At 48.4% G+C, this 22,609-nt stretch overlaps 1 protein-coding gene across 1 annotated transcript; it reads right to left on the reverse strand.

Annotated features, from left to right (window-relative positions):
- Positions 1–20,010: 20,010 nt before the first annotated feature.
- On the reverse strand, positions 20,011–22,499 carry LOC128272277 (protein TAPT1 homolog). The gene is made up of 2 exons (XM_053010053.1): positions 22,188–22,499; positions 20,011–22,095 (listed from the first exon to the last, which is right to left on the reverse strand). The coding sequence occupies exons 1-2, from the start codon at positions 22,393–22,395 to the stop codon at positions 20,324–20,326; spliced, it is 1,980 nt and encodes a 659-aa protein (XP_052866013.1). The 5' UTR covers positions 22,396–22,499; the 3' UTR covers positions 20,011–20,323.
- Between the last annotated feature and the right edge of the window lie 110 nt (positions 22,500–22,609).

Consider the following 22,609-nt stretch of genomic DNA (forward strand, 5'->3'; position numbering starts at 1 on the left):
CGCGAAAGGTACCGTAAGCCGTAAAGTTGTTGGTGGTTGTTGTCGAAGCCCATGCCGGTGATGAACGTCTTAAGCCAAACTCCGCTCAAATCAGCCTGGGTGGACAAATCCGTTGCCCCGTTGCTACCTGTCACACATCCGCGACGAAATCATTAGCGTAGGAAGATCATTTTTGATGTTGTAAAAGGACGAACAAACGTATCTCTCGTACCGTCCGGCCAGCTCCATCGCGTAAGAGGCTCCCGGAGTCGTAAGACGATTTCGTGGAGCCCCGGAACCGACCGATCCGAGAGATTACGAATCGAGTGGGGCTCCCCTTTTAGTGTTATCATAGTAATTAGATGTACTCCCAGTGTAGGTTAAGCAGAGAACGTTAGTTAGGATGCATTTTTCTAAAAGAAAATAGAACACGCCCGGTTGGTTGATGAAACGAAACCCCTTCGTTCCTTTCGTAGCCTGTGTGAGGTCTTCGAGGTCATTGGCCTTACCCTTGGCGTACCCTAATACCCTTTGTCTCATACCGTGTTTTTGCTAACCGGAAGTAATCGGCTAACGTCCCGTAGCAGCAGCAGCAGCATAACAAAACGTCAGCACCGACACCGATCTGTACAGACCTGTGGCTGTAGGCTGAGATGTAAAGCAAAACTAGGCCGAGAACCGCTAAGCCCGAGTGCGCTGCCATATTAAGATATCGTAGACCCCCGGCCCAAGATTGCGACCCGATCGCCTACGGTGGTAGTTCCAAGAGAGCGTCCGGCTTTTCTTGTGCTCACCACCGGACTGTGTACAGTTGACTAGGTTCCGGGAGGTCTTGTGTGTTGTTTGATTTGTAAATAGGTTCGTTCGATTTAACACTACACTACATACTTTGTTCGTTTTGCCTCCCCCTATTTGCCGTTTTGCACCCGCAGAGGTTCTCGCAGTGCCATTAGTAAGTCATCAGTGCCAGCATTTTGTGTGCGCCGCAATAAGAATAATCAGTATATAGTTTTTTTTAACAATTATATATATTTAAACAACACTTTGTCCGCTTTCTATCGAGTAAGATTTAACTACTTTCCACCGACCGAAGCCTAGCCTATAGCAGGCGGAACCCGCACGGTGCCAGTAACTGGTAGGCCGAGCCGAGCTCAGGAGCGCAGCTCGTCGAGTGGTGGGCCGCTTAGCCTCCCTTAGCCACCGATCGTTTTGTTTTGGCGAAACCGTATCCTTACTGTGTATCACCCCCCGGATTGTGTGCCGCCAGTGGTTCGCAGCTAGTCGTAACGCTTGTTCTAGTTTTAACAGTACAACTACACGTCTGACGGTAGCGAACGTTTTAGCGCATTTGCTGCCCGCAGACAGTGTTACTATTTAGTGTTTGCTGTGTGTGAGCGTTTGTGTTTTTAACATACTAATTTGCAATAACCTGTTTATTAATGGAAGGTGAGCGAAGAAGCCCACAGGCACCGGCTTTAATAAATTAATCTTAGTCGCATAAGTTTGCTACGCGGCAAGTAAATTGGAGTAACCACGCTGGCACGCTGAACTAAACCATCGAAGGTTTTCATAAATCATTTAAGCATAAAGTCACTACGAAAAGCATACCTTGAAAATGGGGAAATGAAAGTAGTAAAACAGAAACCGATCGTGGCAAAGAGAGAATTAAAGAAGGATCGTGAGCTAGGATCATAAAAGGAGACTGGAACGAACGTAGGAAATGAAGAGAAATATAGATAGTGCAAAAAAGAGAGAGAGAGAGAGAGTGAAAGGACAGAATAGAATGTACACCTCCACACACACAATGGTGCCTCTTTTCTCGCCTTTAGGCTTACCACATCGGTACCACCCCCCTTGTAGTTGATCATTCGTCCTCTATTATCGTAAGGTTTCGTTTACATCGTGGGTGAACTGACCCCATCCCGGGTCCGATTGCGGTTGGTTGAAGCTCGCAAGAAGCTCGGAAAATGCAATTCACTACTACATGATAGTACTTTGTTTAATTTATAACACCTAACCTCGACCGACCGGACCGGAGGATTTCGAGCATTACGGTACGCAAAGGAAGAAAAGAAAAAAAAAGAATGCAAAGCGCCCTTATTTCTAATAAACAAAAATAAAAATTAAGAATACATTCCACAATTTGAGTTTTCTTTTCTGTTTCCCCCGTTACTTATTATTGTTTTATTCTTCACTTTTGTATCGTTTCGTTTCTGTTTTATGTTTAAAGGTTTGTATTTTGTTCTACCTTATTTTTTGTTCTTCATTTTTCCACCCACACCCCCAAAGCCAACCGGGCCGAAGCGTGGACATTCGAGGTTGTGTCCAGCGGTACTTAAAACAGACTTCATGCTCTTACCGCGGCATTGCTCTTACCGCTCCCAGCGTAGTTAGGAAACTTATCAACTTGAACTACCAAAAAACCGAGTGGCTTGTAGCGAAAACCCAAAGTGCGGCAAACAATTGCGATACCGTAACGTGTGCGCGTGTGTGTGTCTCCTCGTGGAGAGAAAGTAAATTTACAGGTTAAAAAAGGGCCTTAAATTTTATGCAAATTATGTTGCCCCGTTTTGTGGGGCTCGGGCACTACACTACGGCCACGGCGTATGAGTGACAATGTATTAGGTTTTTTTTTCGAAAATCAAAACATCTTACAAAACGTTGGCAAAAAAACTTAGAGCCTCTGGCCAAGGTGAGAACACTGTAGAGAACTAAGCGAAGTAGTTGCATAACAACACTTACGGTACCGAATCAATCGGCCTATTTAGTGGACGAAACCAGGGGTTATGTGTTCGATCGAACACATGACAGGATAACGAACGTTGCGCTTCGCCGGAAAAAAGGAACGGCGCAAAATAACCGTTGTATCCGTTTGGAAGAAAAAGTTTAGTTTTAAACTGCAGCAGCCTTACGGGCAGCGAGTATGAGCGGATCTTGTCAATTGTGAAGCGTTCAGTTTGACCAGTCGGAGAATCGGCGGCAAGGAAAATGCTACAAAGAAACAAACGGCGGAAAACGAAAAGATAATTAGGTCTTATTTTAGTATAAATCACGTTTACATACAAATTTTCTACAAAAGCATGGTCGTATTCCCCACATTAGCCGATTCCGTAACAACAGTTTTCAGCCCCTAAGCGCATGAAACCGTTGGCCCTACTCTATGTCATCATCGAACGTTGAACTAGGATAATATTTACGAGCTCTTTAGATGTGTAAGGATCAACAACCAAAAAGTGTGTATGATTTTTCACGCATTAAGCGTTTCCTCTTTCACTTTTGCTAAGTCGCTAAGTCTCTTTGTCGTTAACTGTAAGCGCGTCACGCGCAACGATTCAGACATTTATTCTAGATAGAAGTTTACGGTCACGTTTAATATGCTACAACTCGTATTTCGCTAAAAGCGTTCTTGGACTGTTTTATTAACCACCAGAGAGAGAAGGATAAGAGAGAGAGAAAAGGGGGCGCACAAAAAGGTGAAGATAAAGTAAAACCGTTCGAAGTCGAGAACGTCTTCACGAGAAGGGTATTTTCTCATTTTTAGATAGATCTTACAACGGCCATAGGCCACCCCTTGTCCCGGGAATATCGGAAGCTCATTGTCAGGCCGCTCGGCAGGGCGTGATGGAACACCGATGGTGGACTTAGTAATTGGCGTTAACGAATAAGGCATAATATCAATCGATTGATGGTTTCAAAATTTAAAACATAAAACACTTCAAACCCCCGCAGTTACCGTGTGTGAGGGTCATCGAACACTTCCAACACGCCCGGCACGGCGACGAACCGACGCCCGCAGTTTTACAACCGAGTGGACAACGTGCTTATTTCATACCGTAGATGTTAAGGAATCAAACGTCACGGGGGCTCAAAATGGCCCACCATCTTAGGAATAGAAAGGATAATTACAGTACAAACGCATACATACAGCCATACACTCGTCCTGGTCCAAGGAACGCTCATTGCGATACGGCAGCAGCCAGCGGAACAGGAACACCCGACAGCACGTCGTACCAGGGTTTGCGGAACGTTTCGGAACGCACATATTTCAAACTAAACAAACAAAAGCATATTTTTGGGAAAAAACAGAGAAGAAAACAACAAAAGTTCCAAAAGTATTTTGATCATCGTAGGGTTAAGAAGTCAAACAGATGCCAACCGGAAGCCAGAGCCTTGGCAGAAATCGAGGCGATTTTCGATCTACAATTACCTTCACCTTCAACTCTCGTACCTCCGCCACATTTCTGTATCGTATTTCTGCAAAACCCTTTCGAAACATAAAATCGATCGCCAAACCCAGGGGAAGCAACCCAACCGCGGGGAATCCCTCGTAAAAGTACACGTGCGAATGGGATGCGATAAGTGTGGACCGGCAACGGATCAGGACAAACTAGAATCACTTATTTACCACACAAAGGAATGACATTACTACGTCCTATTATCGCAAATCCGATGCAAATTTAGCTAAAATCAAAATAAACTTAACTCTCCAGCCAACTGACACTAGTGGTGACGCATTGGTGAAGCTCAATGGCCGGACCTTTGCCGAAAGTAGCTGCAAGGAACCTAAGTGAGAAACACACAGTGAATGGAACAAAGTTCATTGTAATCTTGGTTGTAAGCTCTTGCTCTTGAAACAAAAAGTATGAAATAAAATACACAGAAAGCATAACAGAAAAACAACAACCGTAATCTTGTTTAGTTGATTTGGTTTTAGTTAAAATTTTCTAGTTCATTCCATTATTTAATTTTTATTTGCACTCACTAATTCTTCCATTTCTGCATACTGTTCTGGAAAATTATGTTCCCAAACATCACGCTGGCTATTCTGGACCTTAACCCCATGATCCCCAGCACGTAACGGAGCATAACAATCGGTCAAAAACCTGATCAAAACCACATTCGATGGACTTATTGCAGCCACAACATACCGAGTGTGTCCCCAGTCTGTAACATGCAGTCCAAAAGGAAGACAAACTGGACGCGCGAATCAGGTCTCAATTCAAGCAGCCGCACAATCGTGTTCAGCATCCCGCCGGGACAAGGCGAGCATAACAACGATCGGAGCCCAACGCTTGTGTGGCCCAATTTTCCAACCAACCGGGCCAGCACGGCAACACAATGTTAACTAGCTCCATTCGTCGCCATCGTCTTGGAGCAATGGATCAAGAGGATCGCCTTTTTTTGGACGAACCGAGATCCACACAATGGTACAATGCAATTTGCTGACACTGCTCGGACAGGACCTCGGCAGAACAGAAGGGTGCCACAATAGGGAGCGTTTGAATGGACGCGTTAAGGGTTTAGGATCGTATAAATAAAATGTGTTCCGTTGTCAAAACACTGAATGGGCTCACGGGTTCTGCGGTTCCGTTCCGTGCTCCCAAAAAGTGCTTTAATAACCGATTTCAGCTCGGCAGCCACCAGTGCTGAATGCTACGCCACGTGGTCAATAAAATAAACTCCAAATCAGCTCCATCAGCACGTCCGTTGTATGAAGTTATAAATATTGTCATCTAATGATACCGCCGGAACCCACCGGGCGGTGTCGGTTAAGTGACATAATGGGCGAGAATATTGAACCCCACCGTGACTTCTCGTGAACACAAATGAACTGCCAAAGATGGAATAAATAAGGACGCACGGACTAGGTTGATTACCTTCGTTACCGTCTCGCGGTGGACTCGTGGCTAGATCCCAAGGTGCACCCAAGAAACGGCAGTGCGTACGGCATCGGATCGTCTTCGATCGCGGATCCACGTGCAAAAGTCGCCGATCGGTCGAGCGGCCGAGGCACTCGATAACGTTCGATTGTTGGTAATGATAATTTATGCTCCCATAATTGAAACCCTCTGTGACCGACCTTTCCGGCCAACGATCGCGATCATTCGTTGACAGTAGCCGCCCCGTCTTCGGGTGGGGTACCTTGGGCGGACTGGAATATGAGGGAAACCAGAATCAAAAACGGTTCCGTAGCCCAGCACGTGCCTTGGCGTGCCATACGCAGAACAGCCTGACGATGGCCTAATGGCACGGCGATGTGTTACGCGAGAAACTATTCAATAAATATCGCGCAAGCAAGATTTATTTTATGTTGCACCTCGCTGATTATGTGGCCGTTTTTTTTCATTAAAATTCTAATCAACATTGTAAAGGAGGGAATTTAAAAGTAGAGCGATGTAACAAGAATTGAACCGAAAGACTCGTTTAGACTTCTTTCTGGCTCAATTGAATTCTAACCTTCAACAGCGAAAAAGTAAAACCAATTCGCTGCAGACTTTCTGGTGGATGTCTTCATTAGCGTTTGGCGCTTCCCAACTCGGTGCCGGTCGTCACCAAAAATCGCGCAAAGAAATGCGCAATACAGGTCAGTCGCCGGTCACAAACGTGACGGCGACCAACGCGACCGATATCTGCGCGCCCGCACACCGTTTGCAGATTGGCTACCGAAAAAACGCCACCGAAAATTCGATCCGATAAGAGGACACCGGGCCGGCGCCAGCATGGAATGGCCCCAAACGACCTCTTGTTGATGCGGCTCACATGGCTGGCGGTCGGAAGTGGCTCAACGCGACGCCGGTATAGGCATGTCCCGCCGGACGGTCCGCCTTTCGTTCTTGACCACCGCGGCGAACTGGGCCGAAGGGGAGAGCACACATCGCACATCGAGGCGCAGACAATCGTGCCTTCGCCCGCCGCGAAAGATACATCCCGAATCCTCGGGCGGGATCCTTTGAGGCGACGCGGCACACGTTTACATTTCACTCACGACTCACGCCCGGGAGCACGGTCGCTTCGGCGGGAAATCTTGATCATGCTGCTTCACAGTTCCGCTATCGAAGTTTTAAGTCATATCTAACGTCCCAGCTGCTCGCAGTTTGCTCGCAATTACTCCCTCCGGCACGTAGCATCCGTACGTGCGCACTCCGCAAGCTTTTGGCCACCGATTTCGACTGAACTCTGTTTCGGTTCCGGTGAACCATAAATATTTCTTGGTGCTTGAATCTTTGAAGTCTTAAGCTACACTTTTACGGAAAGAATTGAAAATGTTTCACCGAACGGTGAACAATGTTAAGGCAGAAAGGATACTAAAACGGGATACAGTCATTCATTCGAAACCATCTAAGAGTTTCCAAGATTATAAATTGATTTTTTAAGTCGTTTTCACCACTGCACGATCGAATCCATTTGCTCTTCTACGTTACTGTTTTGTGCAACAAATGTTTTAATGAGCAATCATTCGTTATTCCTTAAGCGATTTTAAACAAAAAGACCCCTTTCTGACATTGACCTTTACGGTACGGGAAGTGGAACACATCGCCGTTGGAAAGGGAAACCGTTGCGCGGGACATAAATCAGCACCGAGTGTAACGAAGCAGCGTCGCGGGTTGCCTGCAAAGTGTGTCGACGGCCAACGGCCAAGATGAGTATGTTTATGAGTTAAGTTTTGTCTATTTTTTAGCAAACCCGAACAGCACACGGTTGGTCAGCTGATGATGCTGTTGTTCAAAGCGTATTCCGATGGACAAATGAATGTGAAGAAGTTTTCCTGAAATTGACCATCGACCATAAACATCAGTTTTAAACGCTAACCTTAAAGGTGCTAGGCAACAAAATGGGTTTGGTTAATTCAATTGGATGGCTTGAAAGTTTCAAATGTTTGGTTTGAAAATCATGAACTTAATTGTTATCGTTTGACCAACGTTATCTTCAGTAATATGTTGGACCCTTCAAGTCTTAAGTCTAAAATAAATTGATTGTTTTTAAAGCCAAATAAGGATACAAAAAAAACTTTTTGTATGATTTACACTTATATTATACTCAACTTACAGCAAGGGCCTTTATCTTTTTCCTCCAGCACTTTTTCTACCACATCCACCACCCTTTGCCCAACGAGCGCAGAATGGAGTTGTCGCAGAGAAATGTCGATACTTATCAGCTTCCGTACGATCATTTTATAAATTGTACAAATAAATAATGCTACCCCATAAGTGCGCTTCCGTGCGCACATTCCGTCGACCTGACCGCTCTCAGCAGTAGCAGTAACAGCTACAACAGCATATTTGCTACATGCTCCCAGGCAAACGGACGAACCGCCGACACTCTGACTCCCGTATGGAAATGGTCACTATCATTTACGGCCTTCATCCCGACGGCCAGCCCGTCCGTTGTGCACCGGGACCAAATTGTCCCAGCCAATTGCAGAACAAGATCTTTTTCCCCGAGGTTCGTGCGACAAACCGACGACCGACCCCCCATCGGGAGCTGCCGCGCCGTCTGCACCGTGCGGCCGTTTCGAGAGCGAGAACTCCCATTTCAAACGGTTTTCGAGGTTGTGGGCCCTTTTTTTCTTATGCTCCGCTCGGTCCCGAACGGCCCGGAGGGAAAATTAATTACCCCTGATGAGATATTGCCACCGATTAATCTTGGACGATCGGCGACGGCCACTGTTTTGAGGTTATGCCCGGGACTCGCGGTAGTTCTGGGGCTACCATACATTGTGCGCTTATCGAACGTCCAGGAGCACGGCTGGACTGGAGCTCTTGCTGGAGAAGCGGGCCACCAGGATTCTCGATCGAACACCATCGACCCCACAGAGCTGGGGGGTGATCATCGCCGATAAGCCCGCGTGTCACGTCTAGTCGATTAAGAGTCTCGCGCGCATCGCCATGGCGCCAGCTGATTATGCCCGATCGACCTGAAACGCATGCACGGATGTTTGCCACTTCTTCCACACCGACACCCGGTGCAAGGAGGGGCCGGTGATAACCATCGAACGAGTTCGAGATAAACAGGACAGGAGTCGCGAGCAGTTCGCGATCATCGCTTCGCATCGCGGTCCCAGCCCGCGGTGAGAGGTGAATGTTAAAATGTCTTGTTAATTTCACGTTTCATTAACAAAATAATGTAAAATGCAAATCAACGGCGATCTCGACGGCCACGCTCGTCGGTCGCATTCGCCGGTCTGCCGAGCCGCTGCGAACGGAAGCAACCCGAACGGTCAAAAGCATCGCCAGCTCAAGAAAAAAAAAATGAATATAAAACTCCGGCCCCATACGACACAAACAATTAATTAACGACGATGATAAAGTATGGTACAAAACTGGCTCCCGCTTGTGCCTTAACTACTTCGCCAGGTTCGACAGACCGGAGCGCCCGGAATGTCGTTTAAGGCCTCCGTTCCGGTTGATTGGGGTGCCACCTCATCGCATCGCAGCTCCGAATTGAGGGCTTTCCAACCCTTTCAATCCCAGGACCCCAAAAAACCAGACAATCGACAGCCGGGAAGTGTGGCCGTGCGAAACCGCTCACCTTCGACGACTAATCAGCTGCACCGGAGGCATCCGGACTGCCGGCCATAGGGTCCCCTGCCTGGTGGTGTGATAATTTATCGGAAGCAAACTTCCCAAAACGCATGCCCAGCATCGGCCGACCCGACCGACATTAACCACATATTTTCTGCGGTTTAATCGGTGCAGCCCGAAGTCCAGACTTCGGGCGGCTTCAGGTTTGCGGTCCTTTCGACGCCTCGCGCTTGTGGTTTTCTTGATAGGCTATCGATGCACGCGGTCCTCACGCGGGTTGGACCCCGATTTGGGATTGATTTCGATCATTAGCGTGTGACATCCGATTAAAATTGTGTCATTAGCAGCCGGGGGACAAACCGGCCCCGTGGGGCTGCTTCTTCGTCCCGTTTCGCGTCGCCTTTTCGGTCAAATTTTGGAGATATTTCACAAATTAAAATCCAGTTTATCCTGCACCGTAACACGCATTTATCGTTTCTTCGTCTTTCGTTGGCTGCTGCCGATGGCCGTTGGTTTTTAATGTGCTGTGACATTCGCGGCCAGCGCTGACGGTGACAGCGAAGCATCAAACTGTCATAGTAAAAAAAACGCTCCCGATCAACCGCCACAAAAAAGCGAGATCGAGTTTATCGAACAGAAGTCGGCCCGAAGAACCGGTGGATCCAATTTGCTGTTTTCGTCCATCATTAGGCCGGCCGGCTGCGGTGATAAGAGCCTGGCGCGGCGATGCTCCAACGCCGTGCCACGGCGCGACCCGAAACTATTCCAATTTGTGGTTTTGGTTGTAGCGATTTACATTTTGCCTTTTTCGGGCCGTAGATTACGAGTCGGAGAGGCGAGTCGTATAATGGCGTTTACTAAAAACCGAAAGAAGCTAGACGAGGATCGATCTCTTTCAAGCATACGGTTGCCTTTTTTTCAACCCCACCAAAGCATAGGCATTATGGTGTGGCTAACTTGTTTGGTTAATTTTTCCTGATCGTATCGACACACCTTCACCGGCCGGGCAGACTGGCAAATTATGCTAGGCGATAGTTTCATTAATGCTGTTCGGCGAAGTAGGTGCTATTGTTCTAATCAATTCAATCTCTTCTGTCTAAAGCAGCTCACGATCGTTGGGTATCGTTTGGGCTAGATCCTCGGTAGCTGATGACTCGGAGATACAAATTGGATTTTATGCATCTCGGGGCCGTTTATAATCGATTGATAGAACCATAAAGCATAAAGCTAGATTTTTCTATGTTCAGGAAGTTGAAGAATCTTTTTAAGATAATATTTTTTGTTTGAAATTTGTGTTACAAAATCATTAACTACTACAGCTTTTATTCCCGATATTGGGTAAATTCGATCAGAGCTTAAAGAATGTCCTAATAAATCCTCGAATAGTCCCATAAATAATACCAAACTGTGAGCTTCGCCGAAAACAGTAAAATGGATCTCTACCCAGCCAATCCGATTGTCCATAATCTTCCCCCGGGGAGGTCCCTAAAGGCGACCGCGCGGTTATAATTAATTAACATCACGTCTACGACAGGAAATGTCACATTTTACGCTGTGTGTCTCCGTCGCGTTACTGCTTTTCGCTCGCCGTTACGGTCACGACGTGGAGTCTTAGCGCTCCCTCCAACACGGGTCCATTCACAGGTCCCCAGTATCGGCATCAGCATCTTTCGACGTGGTTTCCGAACGTCCCAGGTTCCTCTTCGGACCTCCACAGGGAAGCCCAGACAAGACCTTCGCCTGAAGTGCTGGTCAAAAAGGGAAGGTCAGCGAAAGCAGGGGCTCAATGGGCGGCAAAGAATGAATGAATCTTAAGCAGTAAAAAACCATGGATAAGAAAAGTAAAAATTTTAAGCGGCGCAGCACTTGGAAGCTGTGCAAAACAAGCGTCTGGATAGTTTGAAGTGTGTAGCGAAAGAAGGTGTGTAATAAGCCGGCATTGTAGGTTTGTGACATCGAAGGCGAAGAAAAAAACGACGAAGCATCGAAAGTGAAACAGAAGTTAAACGCTGGAACGAACCGTTCAAGATGGAAGAACCAGGATAGTAACGATCTAACCAATAGGGGAACCGACAAAAAATGGAGCCCAGCGAGTCGCAAGGGCACTTCAGCAACCTGTTATCAGATTTTACGGCGAACTGAGGCTTTGTTAAACTACCAAACCAGCGAAGTAAACGTCCCGAAACGGTGTGAATGGGCGATCAAAAATGAGACACCCGTAATCTCTTACACCTCGATTGTATTCGTGGTATTTTCCTAATTGATTATTACGTTGGTAGAAAGGAAAGCATAGGCGATGACGAATTACTAACACTGTCAAAACGTTTAGCGCTCCGACAGACGTTAGAACGACAAACGTTTGACGGTCCGACGATCGCGTAGTCGGACAGCGTATCAAGCGAGAGGGAATGCGTTTGTCTCGCTCGCGCGGAGCGAACGGGATTAGTGAAAAAACCATCGGAGAAAACGGACGCGATTTTAGCTCGCCAAAAAACCCGCAAAATTCAGAAAATAAAGCCATCTGAAAAGAGCTTAAAATAGCCGTTCTCGACTTATTGGTTGATTGAATCATTGTTACGCACTCATCGTAACAAACACTTTGAGTCGATCAGATTTCAGGAGATATGGCCGACTGTAAGGGCATACTTTCTGTTTTCTTTTTCAAACTACAGTTAATATCATATTTATACGGTAGTAGTGGATCAGAAACTGATAGTTCTGAAGGACTAGGACTGATTGTATCCCATCGTTTCCAAAGGGATTAATTTTCAAACGATCAGCAACGAACCGCTACACTTGATCTATCGAACTACTAAACATGAACGGAGCTGATCCGCCGAAGCCACCGATTTCGAGTAAATTACTTCCCCGGCCAGGCATTTGTCACGTCGAACACCGAAAACCGATGCTTTCGGGACAATATTTATCGTCCCCCGGGCCCCGTGTGTTGTGCCGGTTTCGACATCTGAATAAGATACATCGATCGCTTCTGATCGCCACCGATTACGCCGATCATCTCCTGCTGCCCGGCACGATCCCGGGGTGCGCGTCTTCTTCACACAATCTGGGAGCGCCCGATCGTTGGACGTCGATAAGAAGGTATCACCTCTCCTGCGGGTGGGCAGTCTCAATCCCACCAAGTCGGCAGCCAAACTCGCCGACCAGGCCGGATGCTATCAATTCATCGCCACCAGCAATTTGGAAGCAACCGGCGATTATTCGCTGATGTCGCTGAAGATGATCATCGGTTAGCGATAGTGATCGATATCGAGCCGATCGGATCCCCATACCGGTGGATCCGCACCGGTGGAAGTCTCATCGTTTCCCGTTCGCTGAGCCCCTCGAAAATGATCGTGTGTGGCATCGGGTGGCTGTGCTGCCGTTTGGTAGCTGACAAAGAACACCCAGCCACCCAACAACATACACGAAACATGAGATATCACTATTCATCAACATGAAAGCAATCCGTTGTTGTTCGGTGGCCCCCGAAAACCTCCTCGATCGCGGCCGTGCCGTATTTATTTTGCCCCTATTGCTCCGCTTTATTGAATCACTACCGTAGCTGGCTGGCTGGCTGACTGTCTGGGGCCCACTTGACCGAGCCGGACTAGACGGAACGAGAGTTTGGTTACCAAACACTCCACACGCCTCGATCCGGAGCCTTCAGCCGGAGTTGGGAAATCAAACGGAAAGGAGCCAAACAATAATCGAAAGGGTAGTCGGGATACGCGGGCGCGGCCGGCAGCTACCGGGTTGATGTGTATATTGAAGGCGCGCATAGCTCCGCAGCTCAGCTGCCCCGTTCGTGGTATGCGGCCAACCCCGCTTAGAATAACAGTCCGTCCTGTGCAATTCGACAGTTTTCTGAGATTAGTGGACGGATGGCGAAGCAAAAGGGCAAAGAAGCCCCCCCCGGGCTTCAGCATAAAAGTATGCTGGCCGCTTCCGATCGCGGCTGTTCACGCGTGCCGCGTGGACATAGCGCGCGTAGCGTACGATTCAAAAGCGAGTTGATTGAAATGGGCTTTTAACAACATTTGTGCGATGCTTCAATTTCTTACCGAACAGCAGATTGATCGTCTAGATCAAGCGTCAGCGTTCAGCTTCCGTTAGGCCAGCTTTCTATTAATATTTGTGGCTTGCCTCGGCAGCGCGCTGTTAATAAGATTATGAATGGGCCGTCCGGGTGTTGCGTTTTGATGTCTTGATGCTCGCCGTGCTGTCCGGTTCGATGCTGGTCCGTTTCCACTAGTCATCCCGCAGACCTAGGCAGATCAATACCCAGGTACTTTGCGCGATCGCGATCGCAAGAAACAACAACCCGGCTGCTGGCCGTTGCTCGTTGGCTCGTTGGCTTAGGTTTTAGGGGCTAGGAGCTACGACGCGAGATGCTCGTTAGCAGCGAGCGGACCGGACCATCGATTGAACCGTTTGTAAAGTGATACAAATGATGATTGTGATTTAATTTTTTCCGATTGCCCGGACTCTGGAACGGAAGCCATTATTTGGCGGTCCGATCGATTTAATGGACCGCATAGGCAATGGCTCAACGTGACCTGTGCGACATGGAGCCGACCGTGGACGCGGGTGAACGAAAAAAAAAAACAGAAAACTGTTTACAATGATAAAGGAAGGCTTTTACGGCGGTTGACATGACACGGACAACGCGGCGTTTCGGTAAGTGTTTTCAGCCCCACCACGCCGGAATGTGCTTTGTTGCGTTGAGGAACGATTTTGACGATGTGTCATGTTTATCTCAATTCTGTTCGTCTATTTTATAACGTGTTGTGAGCCTTCTTTACCCGCGAGATGTGTGTTATGCCTTCCTTCGACTTTTGTACGTTTTTCACCGATGTTGATTGGATGCAAATAAAAGAGGTCCGACAGGCGCAAAATATGAAATACGTAAAACATCTTCTGATATATGATTACTGATTGGAGCAAAACAATAATGGTATAAGAGTCCTGAACCCGTGATAGAAATTTGTTTTTTACATCCTTAGTATCATTGCTTGAAATGCAACCGCCTTCAGTGTTGCAGTGTTTTTCAAGTTGAAACTTCCTAATTTTACGGTCGTTCGGGATGCGAATAATGCGTTTAACACGCTGAAGCCACACATCGATCGCGGAATTCGTCACCGAAGGCTTTGGCAACATTGCTCGCTTTCCTATCACCAGCCAGCGCCAGTTCTAAGCGTGCCATCGGCACACGTCAGTTCAGGCAAGATATGTTGCAAACGAAGATGGGTATAGATGTTAGCTATTCTAGTCAGCTTCGGAGTTTCGTTGCGTAACGCCAAAGCCGAGTCGACCCTAATCTCGCGCCCGCGATCATACACCGAGCACCGTTAGTTACGCGATCGCCGAACGAATCGGACGACACCATCAGCTGACTGCTGGCTGGGTGAGGTTGGCCATGCGTCGGGCCGAGGCCTGTGTGCTATGATTTAATGGGGCACACGCATCGGCGCACGGATGCAAAACGCATCCAATTGCATCGATCGATCCGAGGGGCCATAAATTAAACGCACGTCACGCCACACAAAGAACCCGCTGCAAGCCCCGTTCGGATCGTCCTGCACCGTAATCCGGCACCGGCTCAACAGGGGCCACCGGGTACCTAGCCATTAATTAATCATGAAGCGCACGCTGATTTGTGGTATGCTGCCGGTGCCACCGACTCGCTGTTGGCCAAACCGGAGATAATTGAACCCGATCGCACTCCGATGATCGGTGAGGTTTTAGCGCCTTTCGACTGATGGCGATGATCGACCAGCTGCCTAGCTGTTCGCTGGAGCAGGTTTCCTGTAAGCAACAGGCTTGCGCTATTTTTATGGTGAACGAAAGAATATGGACGGAGATTTGTGGTGCACCTTGGCACAACGCATCTCATGTCTTCAGCCTTTAAATCTAATTTGCAAACAGCCAATAAAAATACTTCAGTTTATTGGGCGACTGTTTTGTGATCGACCTGCCCAAAAAAATCCCTGGCCAGCAGTGGCCACCGGTACCGGGCGAAACCAACATAACTTAGTTGGTGTGGCGCGTGTGTATGAATCATTTTGTTTTCGAATGCCTTTTCGGAGGGTCCCGGGGCCCCCGGTTGCTGGACTCCCGCCGGGAAGCTTGCTGAAGCTCCCACCGAGGCCTCCCCACGGTGTGATAAGCTCATTCTCCGGCAGAGCCCGGAGAAAGGTACCACTCGTGCGGTCCGAAAAAGGATGCTGAGTTAAGGCGCTGATGATGGTGATGCGCCCGCAAATGTTGCTTATGTCAAATTTACATGCGATAACTGATTCGAATCGATCGCGAACAGCACCGCCGATCTGGCAGCGGCGGGTCAGCCCCCGATTGCCGCGGCGGCATCCTAACGGCGGGACTTCCGTGGCATGGGGTCCCCGATTTGTTCGAAAGCTCGACGGCCACTTTGCGGCGGACGCGCGGAATGTAAATAAAACATGAATTTAATCGTCTGCCATCGTCCGCGGCGAGGGACCGTGCCGCGTTTGCTTTCATATGCCGTGTCAGGTGAGCGTGTACTCCACGGACCATCTCCTCGATTTCGCTGAGCGGCCGCTGCCGCCACCGAGGGTCCGGTTTTACGTTTTTTTCTTTTTCCTTCCAATCGGTACCTTCTTGCTTCGTCCGACCGATCCGGTGGTCCAGTTACGGCTCCAGGGTCGGGGTCCGGGTTAGTGAACTAAATTGGTGGATGTTGATCAGTGCTTGCCATGCAACTGAGACCCCACCGGAGACTGGCCGTGGATGTGCAGCGGATTCGAGCCACCCGGACGCACATTACAACCTGCCAACCATCCCGGCCGGCTGGGGATGGCCCGGACGCAAGGGGTCTGTTTTTATTACGTCTTAACGCGCAGAACGCTCCTAACCTATAAAAAGGAAAATTATGCACACCATAAAACCAGCGCGTCGCGTTGGATGGTGGATTGCGTTCCACCGAGCCAAACGAGATGCTAGTCGAGGTCGACTGGACTTGCTTATCGATCGGACGACTCGTCCGGAGGGAAATTTAGCGAACAAAACTCTACCTTTCGCTCCAACCCAGAAATGGATTTTGGCCATTTAATGGCCGTGTCTATGCACCAAAAACCGACGAAGGTGTCGAAGATTAAACATTGTCGTCGTAGTTTAATTGACTATCCAGCAATTACTTGCGGCAAGTACTTATTGTCGTTAAGTAGTAGCATAAACCGCTTTCACAGCCAAATGAGTACATTCGCAGTGACCAAAAATTCTACGTGAATTATCTTGCAATGAATGATCGAACCAATTACCATACGATCGCATTGATAAATGTCCTACGGCACTGTACCGCACATATTCTTCAACACGGGCGGAAATTGAATAACTTTTACAATTTATCTAACCGTTGTCTAACCTCAAATCTAATCTATCCGTTTGTCTGCGCTGTTGCATAATGAGACGACCATCGCCGAAGGGAGAGTCTCCTAGGGCCAGTTGTCTAGTACCAGCCCGACGTGGTGGTCGATTAATTTGCGCCAGTACTTCGATCAATCAATCCTGCAATCCACGAGCCCCGGATGCCGATCTGTCATTCTGCAACACCCCTGCTGAACTTCGGGACGGGTCCTCTACAGACTGACCAAAGACACCGATCCGAAGCGTTCGACCATTACCACCAACCGTTTAGCGTTGCATTAGCGATGGCCGGTAATCGGTTTGGACACTTTATTTTATTTTTCTTCCACTTTGGCTTCTCAAATTTCACGTAGTTTTTTTGTGCTTATTTTATGATTTCCCAAGCCGCCTAGCTTTCGGCTATGCTTAGGCATTTCCGTGTTTCGTCTCGCAATGCGCGCGTGCCTTCGCCAACATTGTGTCCCCGCGGAAGAAGAAGACGACGACGAAGGTGCTGCCGGCACGCGCCATCCTCCATCCTCGAAGGCGGCCCCTCGGCGAGCCCTCCCGAGTATCGCGTTTCACGTTATGAGTTATTGGTCGTTGGACAAATTGTTTTGTTTTAATTTAACGACAACCGTTGCCGACGATCGGGCCGCGTCAGTCAGATCGGTGTCGTTGCGGGCAATTAGCATACGAATATGTGTGCCCTGGCCGGCCCGAAGATCTATCCCTCTGGGGAGGAGAAAAAAACACCAAAGTAAATCTCAACAACCAGCCACCGAGGATCGGAATGGCCGCACCTCCAGGTCCACCGGCATCGGCGGCGACGGTGCATATTTTCTGACTTCATCCCAATTTTGATGGGCTTCGGCGCGATAATATGCACGTATTATTGATATTATTAGCTTTACGACGCCAAGATGCGCCGCTTGGTCGGTAGGCCAGGCAATCGCCTCGATCGCGCCCGGAACCCCCACGCCGCAACAGGGGCACCATTCGCTTGGTTCAATAATTTTCAATAATTTAATGAGTGATCGTATCGGGCCGAGGCCCGGGTCTCGATCGTGTCACCGTGACAGTGACACGCAGTGAACCGCGTGCTGCGCGTATCGCAATGATTGAATCAGCATACCGAAAGGAAAAGGGGTCTACAAGAGACGACAGGGAGAGGATGAGAGAAGGACGAGGTTGACAAACACTTGCGCGAAGTTGATGCAAATTTGCAACCGACAGAATGCAGCAAATGGCGAAGTGGCAGGCCAGCATGACGAAGACAGTCGGGCTACGTTCTCGGGCGGTGCAGGCTCCACAGGAACACACACGATGCGCGGGAATCGATAGCTATGAATGTGAAAAAATAAGAAGTTGAAGCATAACAACGTTGTTCGAATTTTAGACTATAGACATTTTTTTCTATGAAAAGTAGGTGATAAATTTAAAGGTGTAATCAATTTTTTCAATCGTCCACGATTCAAAACAGTTTGGCAAACATAAAAAAATCGAATCTAACAAACGAATAATTAGTGGCGGGAAAAATATTTGGCAAAGCACCATTAACATTTTAAGTAATGAATGAGGAGATTGAAGATCAAATCATATTTCAACTAAAACCACAGAATAACATAATAACATGAACAGTGTTTATAGAAAGTACCATCAAGTAAGGATTAATCACTGATTAAACGATTAAATAGTTGTTCCGTCTGTGATTTAATTTTCTGTTTTCCGAAAAACCTTCATTGTATGGAGAAAACGCGAAAACGAGAGGTAGCAATTGTTGTAGATAAAGATTGACAACCGCAATATTGGCGTACGTGGTTCATTAGTGCGCCAACGAACGCTCTTGGCCTATCTGATCACATAGTGGCAGACCCGGCGATTCGCAGCGATCGGAGAACGATCATCCTGCTGAGCAACCTCGGCGACATCGCCGACTCACCGACACCAGAAGCTGGCACAACTCGCACCCGCTACCGTTCAGTGTTGCATCAAATATGATTGTCGGTCGATAATTTTGCTTCTTCTCACGTCCCACTGACTGAACCCCCCGCCATTGGTGGCCGTTGATGCTTCAGAACGGTCCTCCAGATGGTATGGATTGACCGTCTTATGTTTCGTTTTCCCTTTTTCATTTATCACCGTTTTTGCACCTCATTCTACGACCACGGAACGGCTCCACGGCTCCAGCCGAGGTGAAGGGCTCGTTCTAAGGAGGTGCCAAAGGTTGGGAAACAAAACTCACATCGCGCGCTTCAATGCTCGCGAGGTGTACGGAAAGGGGCAGGAAGCGAGGAAGAGAGCGTCGATGCAGAGAAATGGGCGCGATCGTCAGTCGCTGGGAGGGACTGAAACAACTTTACGCGGATTAAATTAAATGATACCTTTTAAGATGTCACGATCGGAGCATAAATACGGGGAAATAACATATCATAAGATTATCAATTAAGGGCCGCAGCGATTGTCTTTCGCGGTATCAGCGTGCAGCGACGCGAAGGACCACTCGCCCCGGACTTCGCTTCGCATATTTTAGTTCGCGCTTTCATTGCCGATCGATTTTTATTTGCGACATTCAATTCTTGGCCCATCTCCGGCTAGCGGTGTTTCAGTGGCCGGTGTCGCAGTATTCAACACGGGGGTCCTCAGCTTTGCCTGCTTCAAACCAAGAAAGGCTTGGCTTTTAGTTTCATTTTTGTGTCAAATGCTTCTTCCTTTCGTCTTCTGGATCGAGGAAAACGAAGCAGCTCATCCTGGTGGCAATCGTAACATAAAATTTTCGTGCCAGCGGTTAGGGTGGAGTGGATTAAGAATCCTCGATCGTGCTCGATCGTTGCACTTACCTTGGCCCTTAAGCTACGAAAACATTGTGAACAGCCCATCAAACCTTGTGAATTGAACCTAGAGCATCGTTTCAGCCGTTAAAATTTCACATACTTAAACTGAGTTCGTTACAGTAGTTAAAGTTTTAACGATCGAGCTCTGCCTTAATCCTCAAAAGCGTGTGGCTGCGAAGAAATTCACACACTTCCACGATCTGTAGCTTGCCGTTTGTTTTTAATTCAACGGAAGAGCTTCTTAACATCGATCAGCCATAGAGTACCAGATTTTCCCTTCCGGCAGCAACATAACAGGCTTTAAAAGCTTAAATAATACATCTGTCGATTGCGGTGCTGCAAAGATTGTAGAGACAGTAAGTCAAAGCTACAGGATATTCAGAAGCACGGGAAAAGTTTGAACGAAAGTAACAACACGAGACGTGCGTTAAAGAAAGACAACGATTGGCTAAAGGATTGAATATTCGATCCATCAATTTCTGCAAAGTGCAATAGACAAAACCTAGTGTAATTAAGTTTATTCTCATACGCAAACGTCTACAAACTAACGGGATCGAAATGATGTGCGCAAACTCAAAAATAACATCACAAACGCGCGGCGTATCGAAAACAAACAGATAAAATTCCTTAATCTACGTTGCATACGTCTTTATCCACTCAGCTTCGTCACGCAAAAAATAAGGAAAAACGAAAAAATGTCAGCCTTTGGTGCCTGCCTCTCGAGCGAAACGCGAACTAACCATCGCCCTATTGCCAGAGATCGCCCCTAACAAAGCAGGATGAGCGAATGAAACACAGTTGGCTACAAAGTATGCTGGCCGGCGCCGTCTATCCACCCTCGAGCTGAATGGACGGTTCCGATTCGGACCGTTTGTGCGTTCGCGCGTGATGATGATGGTGAGTTCTTTCGCCATCATCGCTGCCAATGGCTTCCCCGTGATGGTGTCGGCCGGGAGTTTTCTCCAGGCCCGGTTCTTGCTGCAAATCCGGCACACTACGTGCAACGTTTTCCTCTTCACTTTTGTCGGTCGTCACCGTGCTACCGTTCAGTACCTGATCGTTTAGCTTCACGTCGTCCAGATCGACGTCACTGTTGGAGAAGAGGGCGGTCGCCCCGAGGCTGGAAGTTTTCCGCAGCACATCGGTTGAACCCGAGCTATTCGAGCTGCCCATCGGCCCGGGGGACTTGGTAAAGGAAGTTGGCGGTTGCAGGGGTTGGGAGTTTACGACCGTACCGATCGGACCAGAGTGTTGATCGGTGCTCGCTGACGGTGCACGATGCTGCGCGTGATGAATCGGTGAAGTTGCCGTATCGCTTGTTGCTCTGGCCCCCCGGGGTAGCGGTGTCGAGGTGAGTGGATGGCAACCCGATTGATTCTTCTCGTTCTGATGCTTCTGCGTAAGATCGCAAGCCTTGCCGAGCGTATAGATTGTGTTCAGGACACGCCCGGCCAGTAATGCGAAAAACGCAACGAGCAGAATCACAACGGAGCCGGCATTCTCGAACACCAGTGCATGATAGAGAGCTTTCACCAACACGACGCCGAGCGGGTACGGTATGAAACCCATCCGCCGCGCGACCAGATCCGAATGATCGCTGAAAGCGTGCTTCTGGCGTGTCTGTGTCATGTCGTACGCTAGACTCGTCGTGTACTCCCGGTACACATCGCACGGTATCTCGTTGAAACGCGTGATGAACGCGTGCTTGATCCAGTCCACCAGACACTCGGTAAACATCACGTAGAGACAGTCGGGAAACATCACGAAGAACTGTTCCGACTTCCAGCTAAACTCCTTCATCGTCTGTATCAGTACGATCAGCATCAGCACGGACAGGTGGAATCGCTCCCGCACGTCGCTGCACGTTAGCTGGAAGAGGTTGTTCTTGTCGAACTTCTTAAACACGCTGCCCTTCAGCTCGACAAAGTTGTTCGACATCATGATCGTCAGTAGACCCTTGTTGTTCGAGTTGATCGCCACGTTGAGCGAGGTCGCCTGAAACATTACCAGCACGCTGTGCATTGTAACGTATACGATCGCGAACAGAAAGTGCGGTATCGTTCCGAGGTGTTGCCGTTTGCTGTGTTTCGGTTCGGTGGCCGTCCAGAAGAGCGCATCGATCGTGTCTTGCCCGAACGCGGACAGCAACCGATCGCCGACCTCCAGCATGTTGTAGAAAATGTACAGCTTAATGATCGACTGGCTCTTAATCATGTGGTACAGCATGTTGGTGTCCACGTACAGCAGAGTGTAACTGCAGATGATCCAGATCGTGCCCTTCAACAGGTCGCATATCTCGGCCGGTGCTAGCAATCGCTGCGAGGGTCTCCGAAGCCCAAGACACCGAGCGAGCGGCCGCGTCACGAGCGCCCACAGCGCCAGCAAGTAACGGATCGGTAGAAAGGTGTAGATGTAAAGGAACGAGTCGGCACACTGCAGCACGCCATACAGCATAAAGTTTTCCAGTTCGCGTGGTATTTTCAAAAACGAGTAAATTTTCTCCCTCCGCGCCGAATAGCGTTCCTCGTCGTGCTCGAGCACATAGCCGCGCGTGAGTTCGATGCGCACGAAATCGTACAGACTTCCCCGTTCGCTCCGGTCTGAAAGCATTGTTTGTGCAAATGCGCCAAAGTTAGTGAATTCCATTGGGAGCCCTGCAAGAAACAAGCAACAGTCTTCCGTCAGCACTCACCGTCGGCCGAGTCTCCGCTGTCGAGTCGTTTTGAGTCATCTTCGGAGGACAGTTCCTCGATGCGATTGTTTCCACCCGATGCTCCATTCAGCCCGGAACTGAGGGAATCCCGTGCGAAACCATAGTGCGCAGCTAGGTCACCACGGAAGCGTAATTTTTTTTTCTGCCGCTCCTGGGGAGTCGTGAAGAGGTCCTCTTTGCGATGCATTCTCACCGCACCGTTGGCATGTCCTTACCGATTACAACACTACACCAAATGGTCGCGGATTCTTTTGCGTTATAACTCTTGTTACGACAAACATTTACGAAATTTGTACGGTGAGCGAACAAACTACGTCAGCTGTTTGACAATCAATCCGTTCGCGATACAGAGAAGGGATGATTTCACGCAACGCCGCTTTATTTACCAACAAAAGGCACAA

The sequence above is a fragment of the Anopheles cruzii genome, chromosome 3 (assembly GCF_943734635.1).
Source record: "Anopheles cruzii chromosome 3, idAnoCruzAS_RS32_06, whole genome shotgun sequence".
NCBI classification, from domain to species: domain Eukaryota; kingdom Metazoa; phylum Arthropoda; class Insecta; order Diptera; family Culicidae; genus Anopheles; species Anopheles cruzii.

What these genes read in the sequence shown, in the direction of transcription:
- LOC128272277 (XM_053010053.1), bottom strand. Translation starts at nt 22,395, where the DNA reads ATGCATCGCAAAGAGGACCTCTTCACGACTCCCCAGGAGCGGCAGAAA. An exon ending in CAGCGGAGACTCGGCCGACG is followed by an intron (nt 22,096 to 22,187) that starts GTGAGTGCTGAC and finishes CAATGCTTTCAG; the next exon opens with ACCGGAGCGAACGGGGAAGT.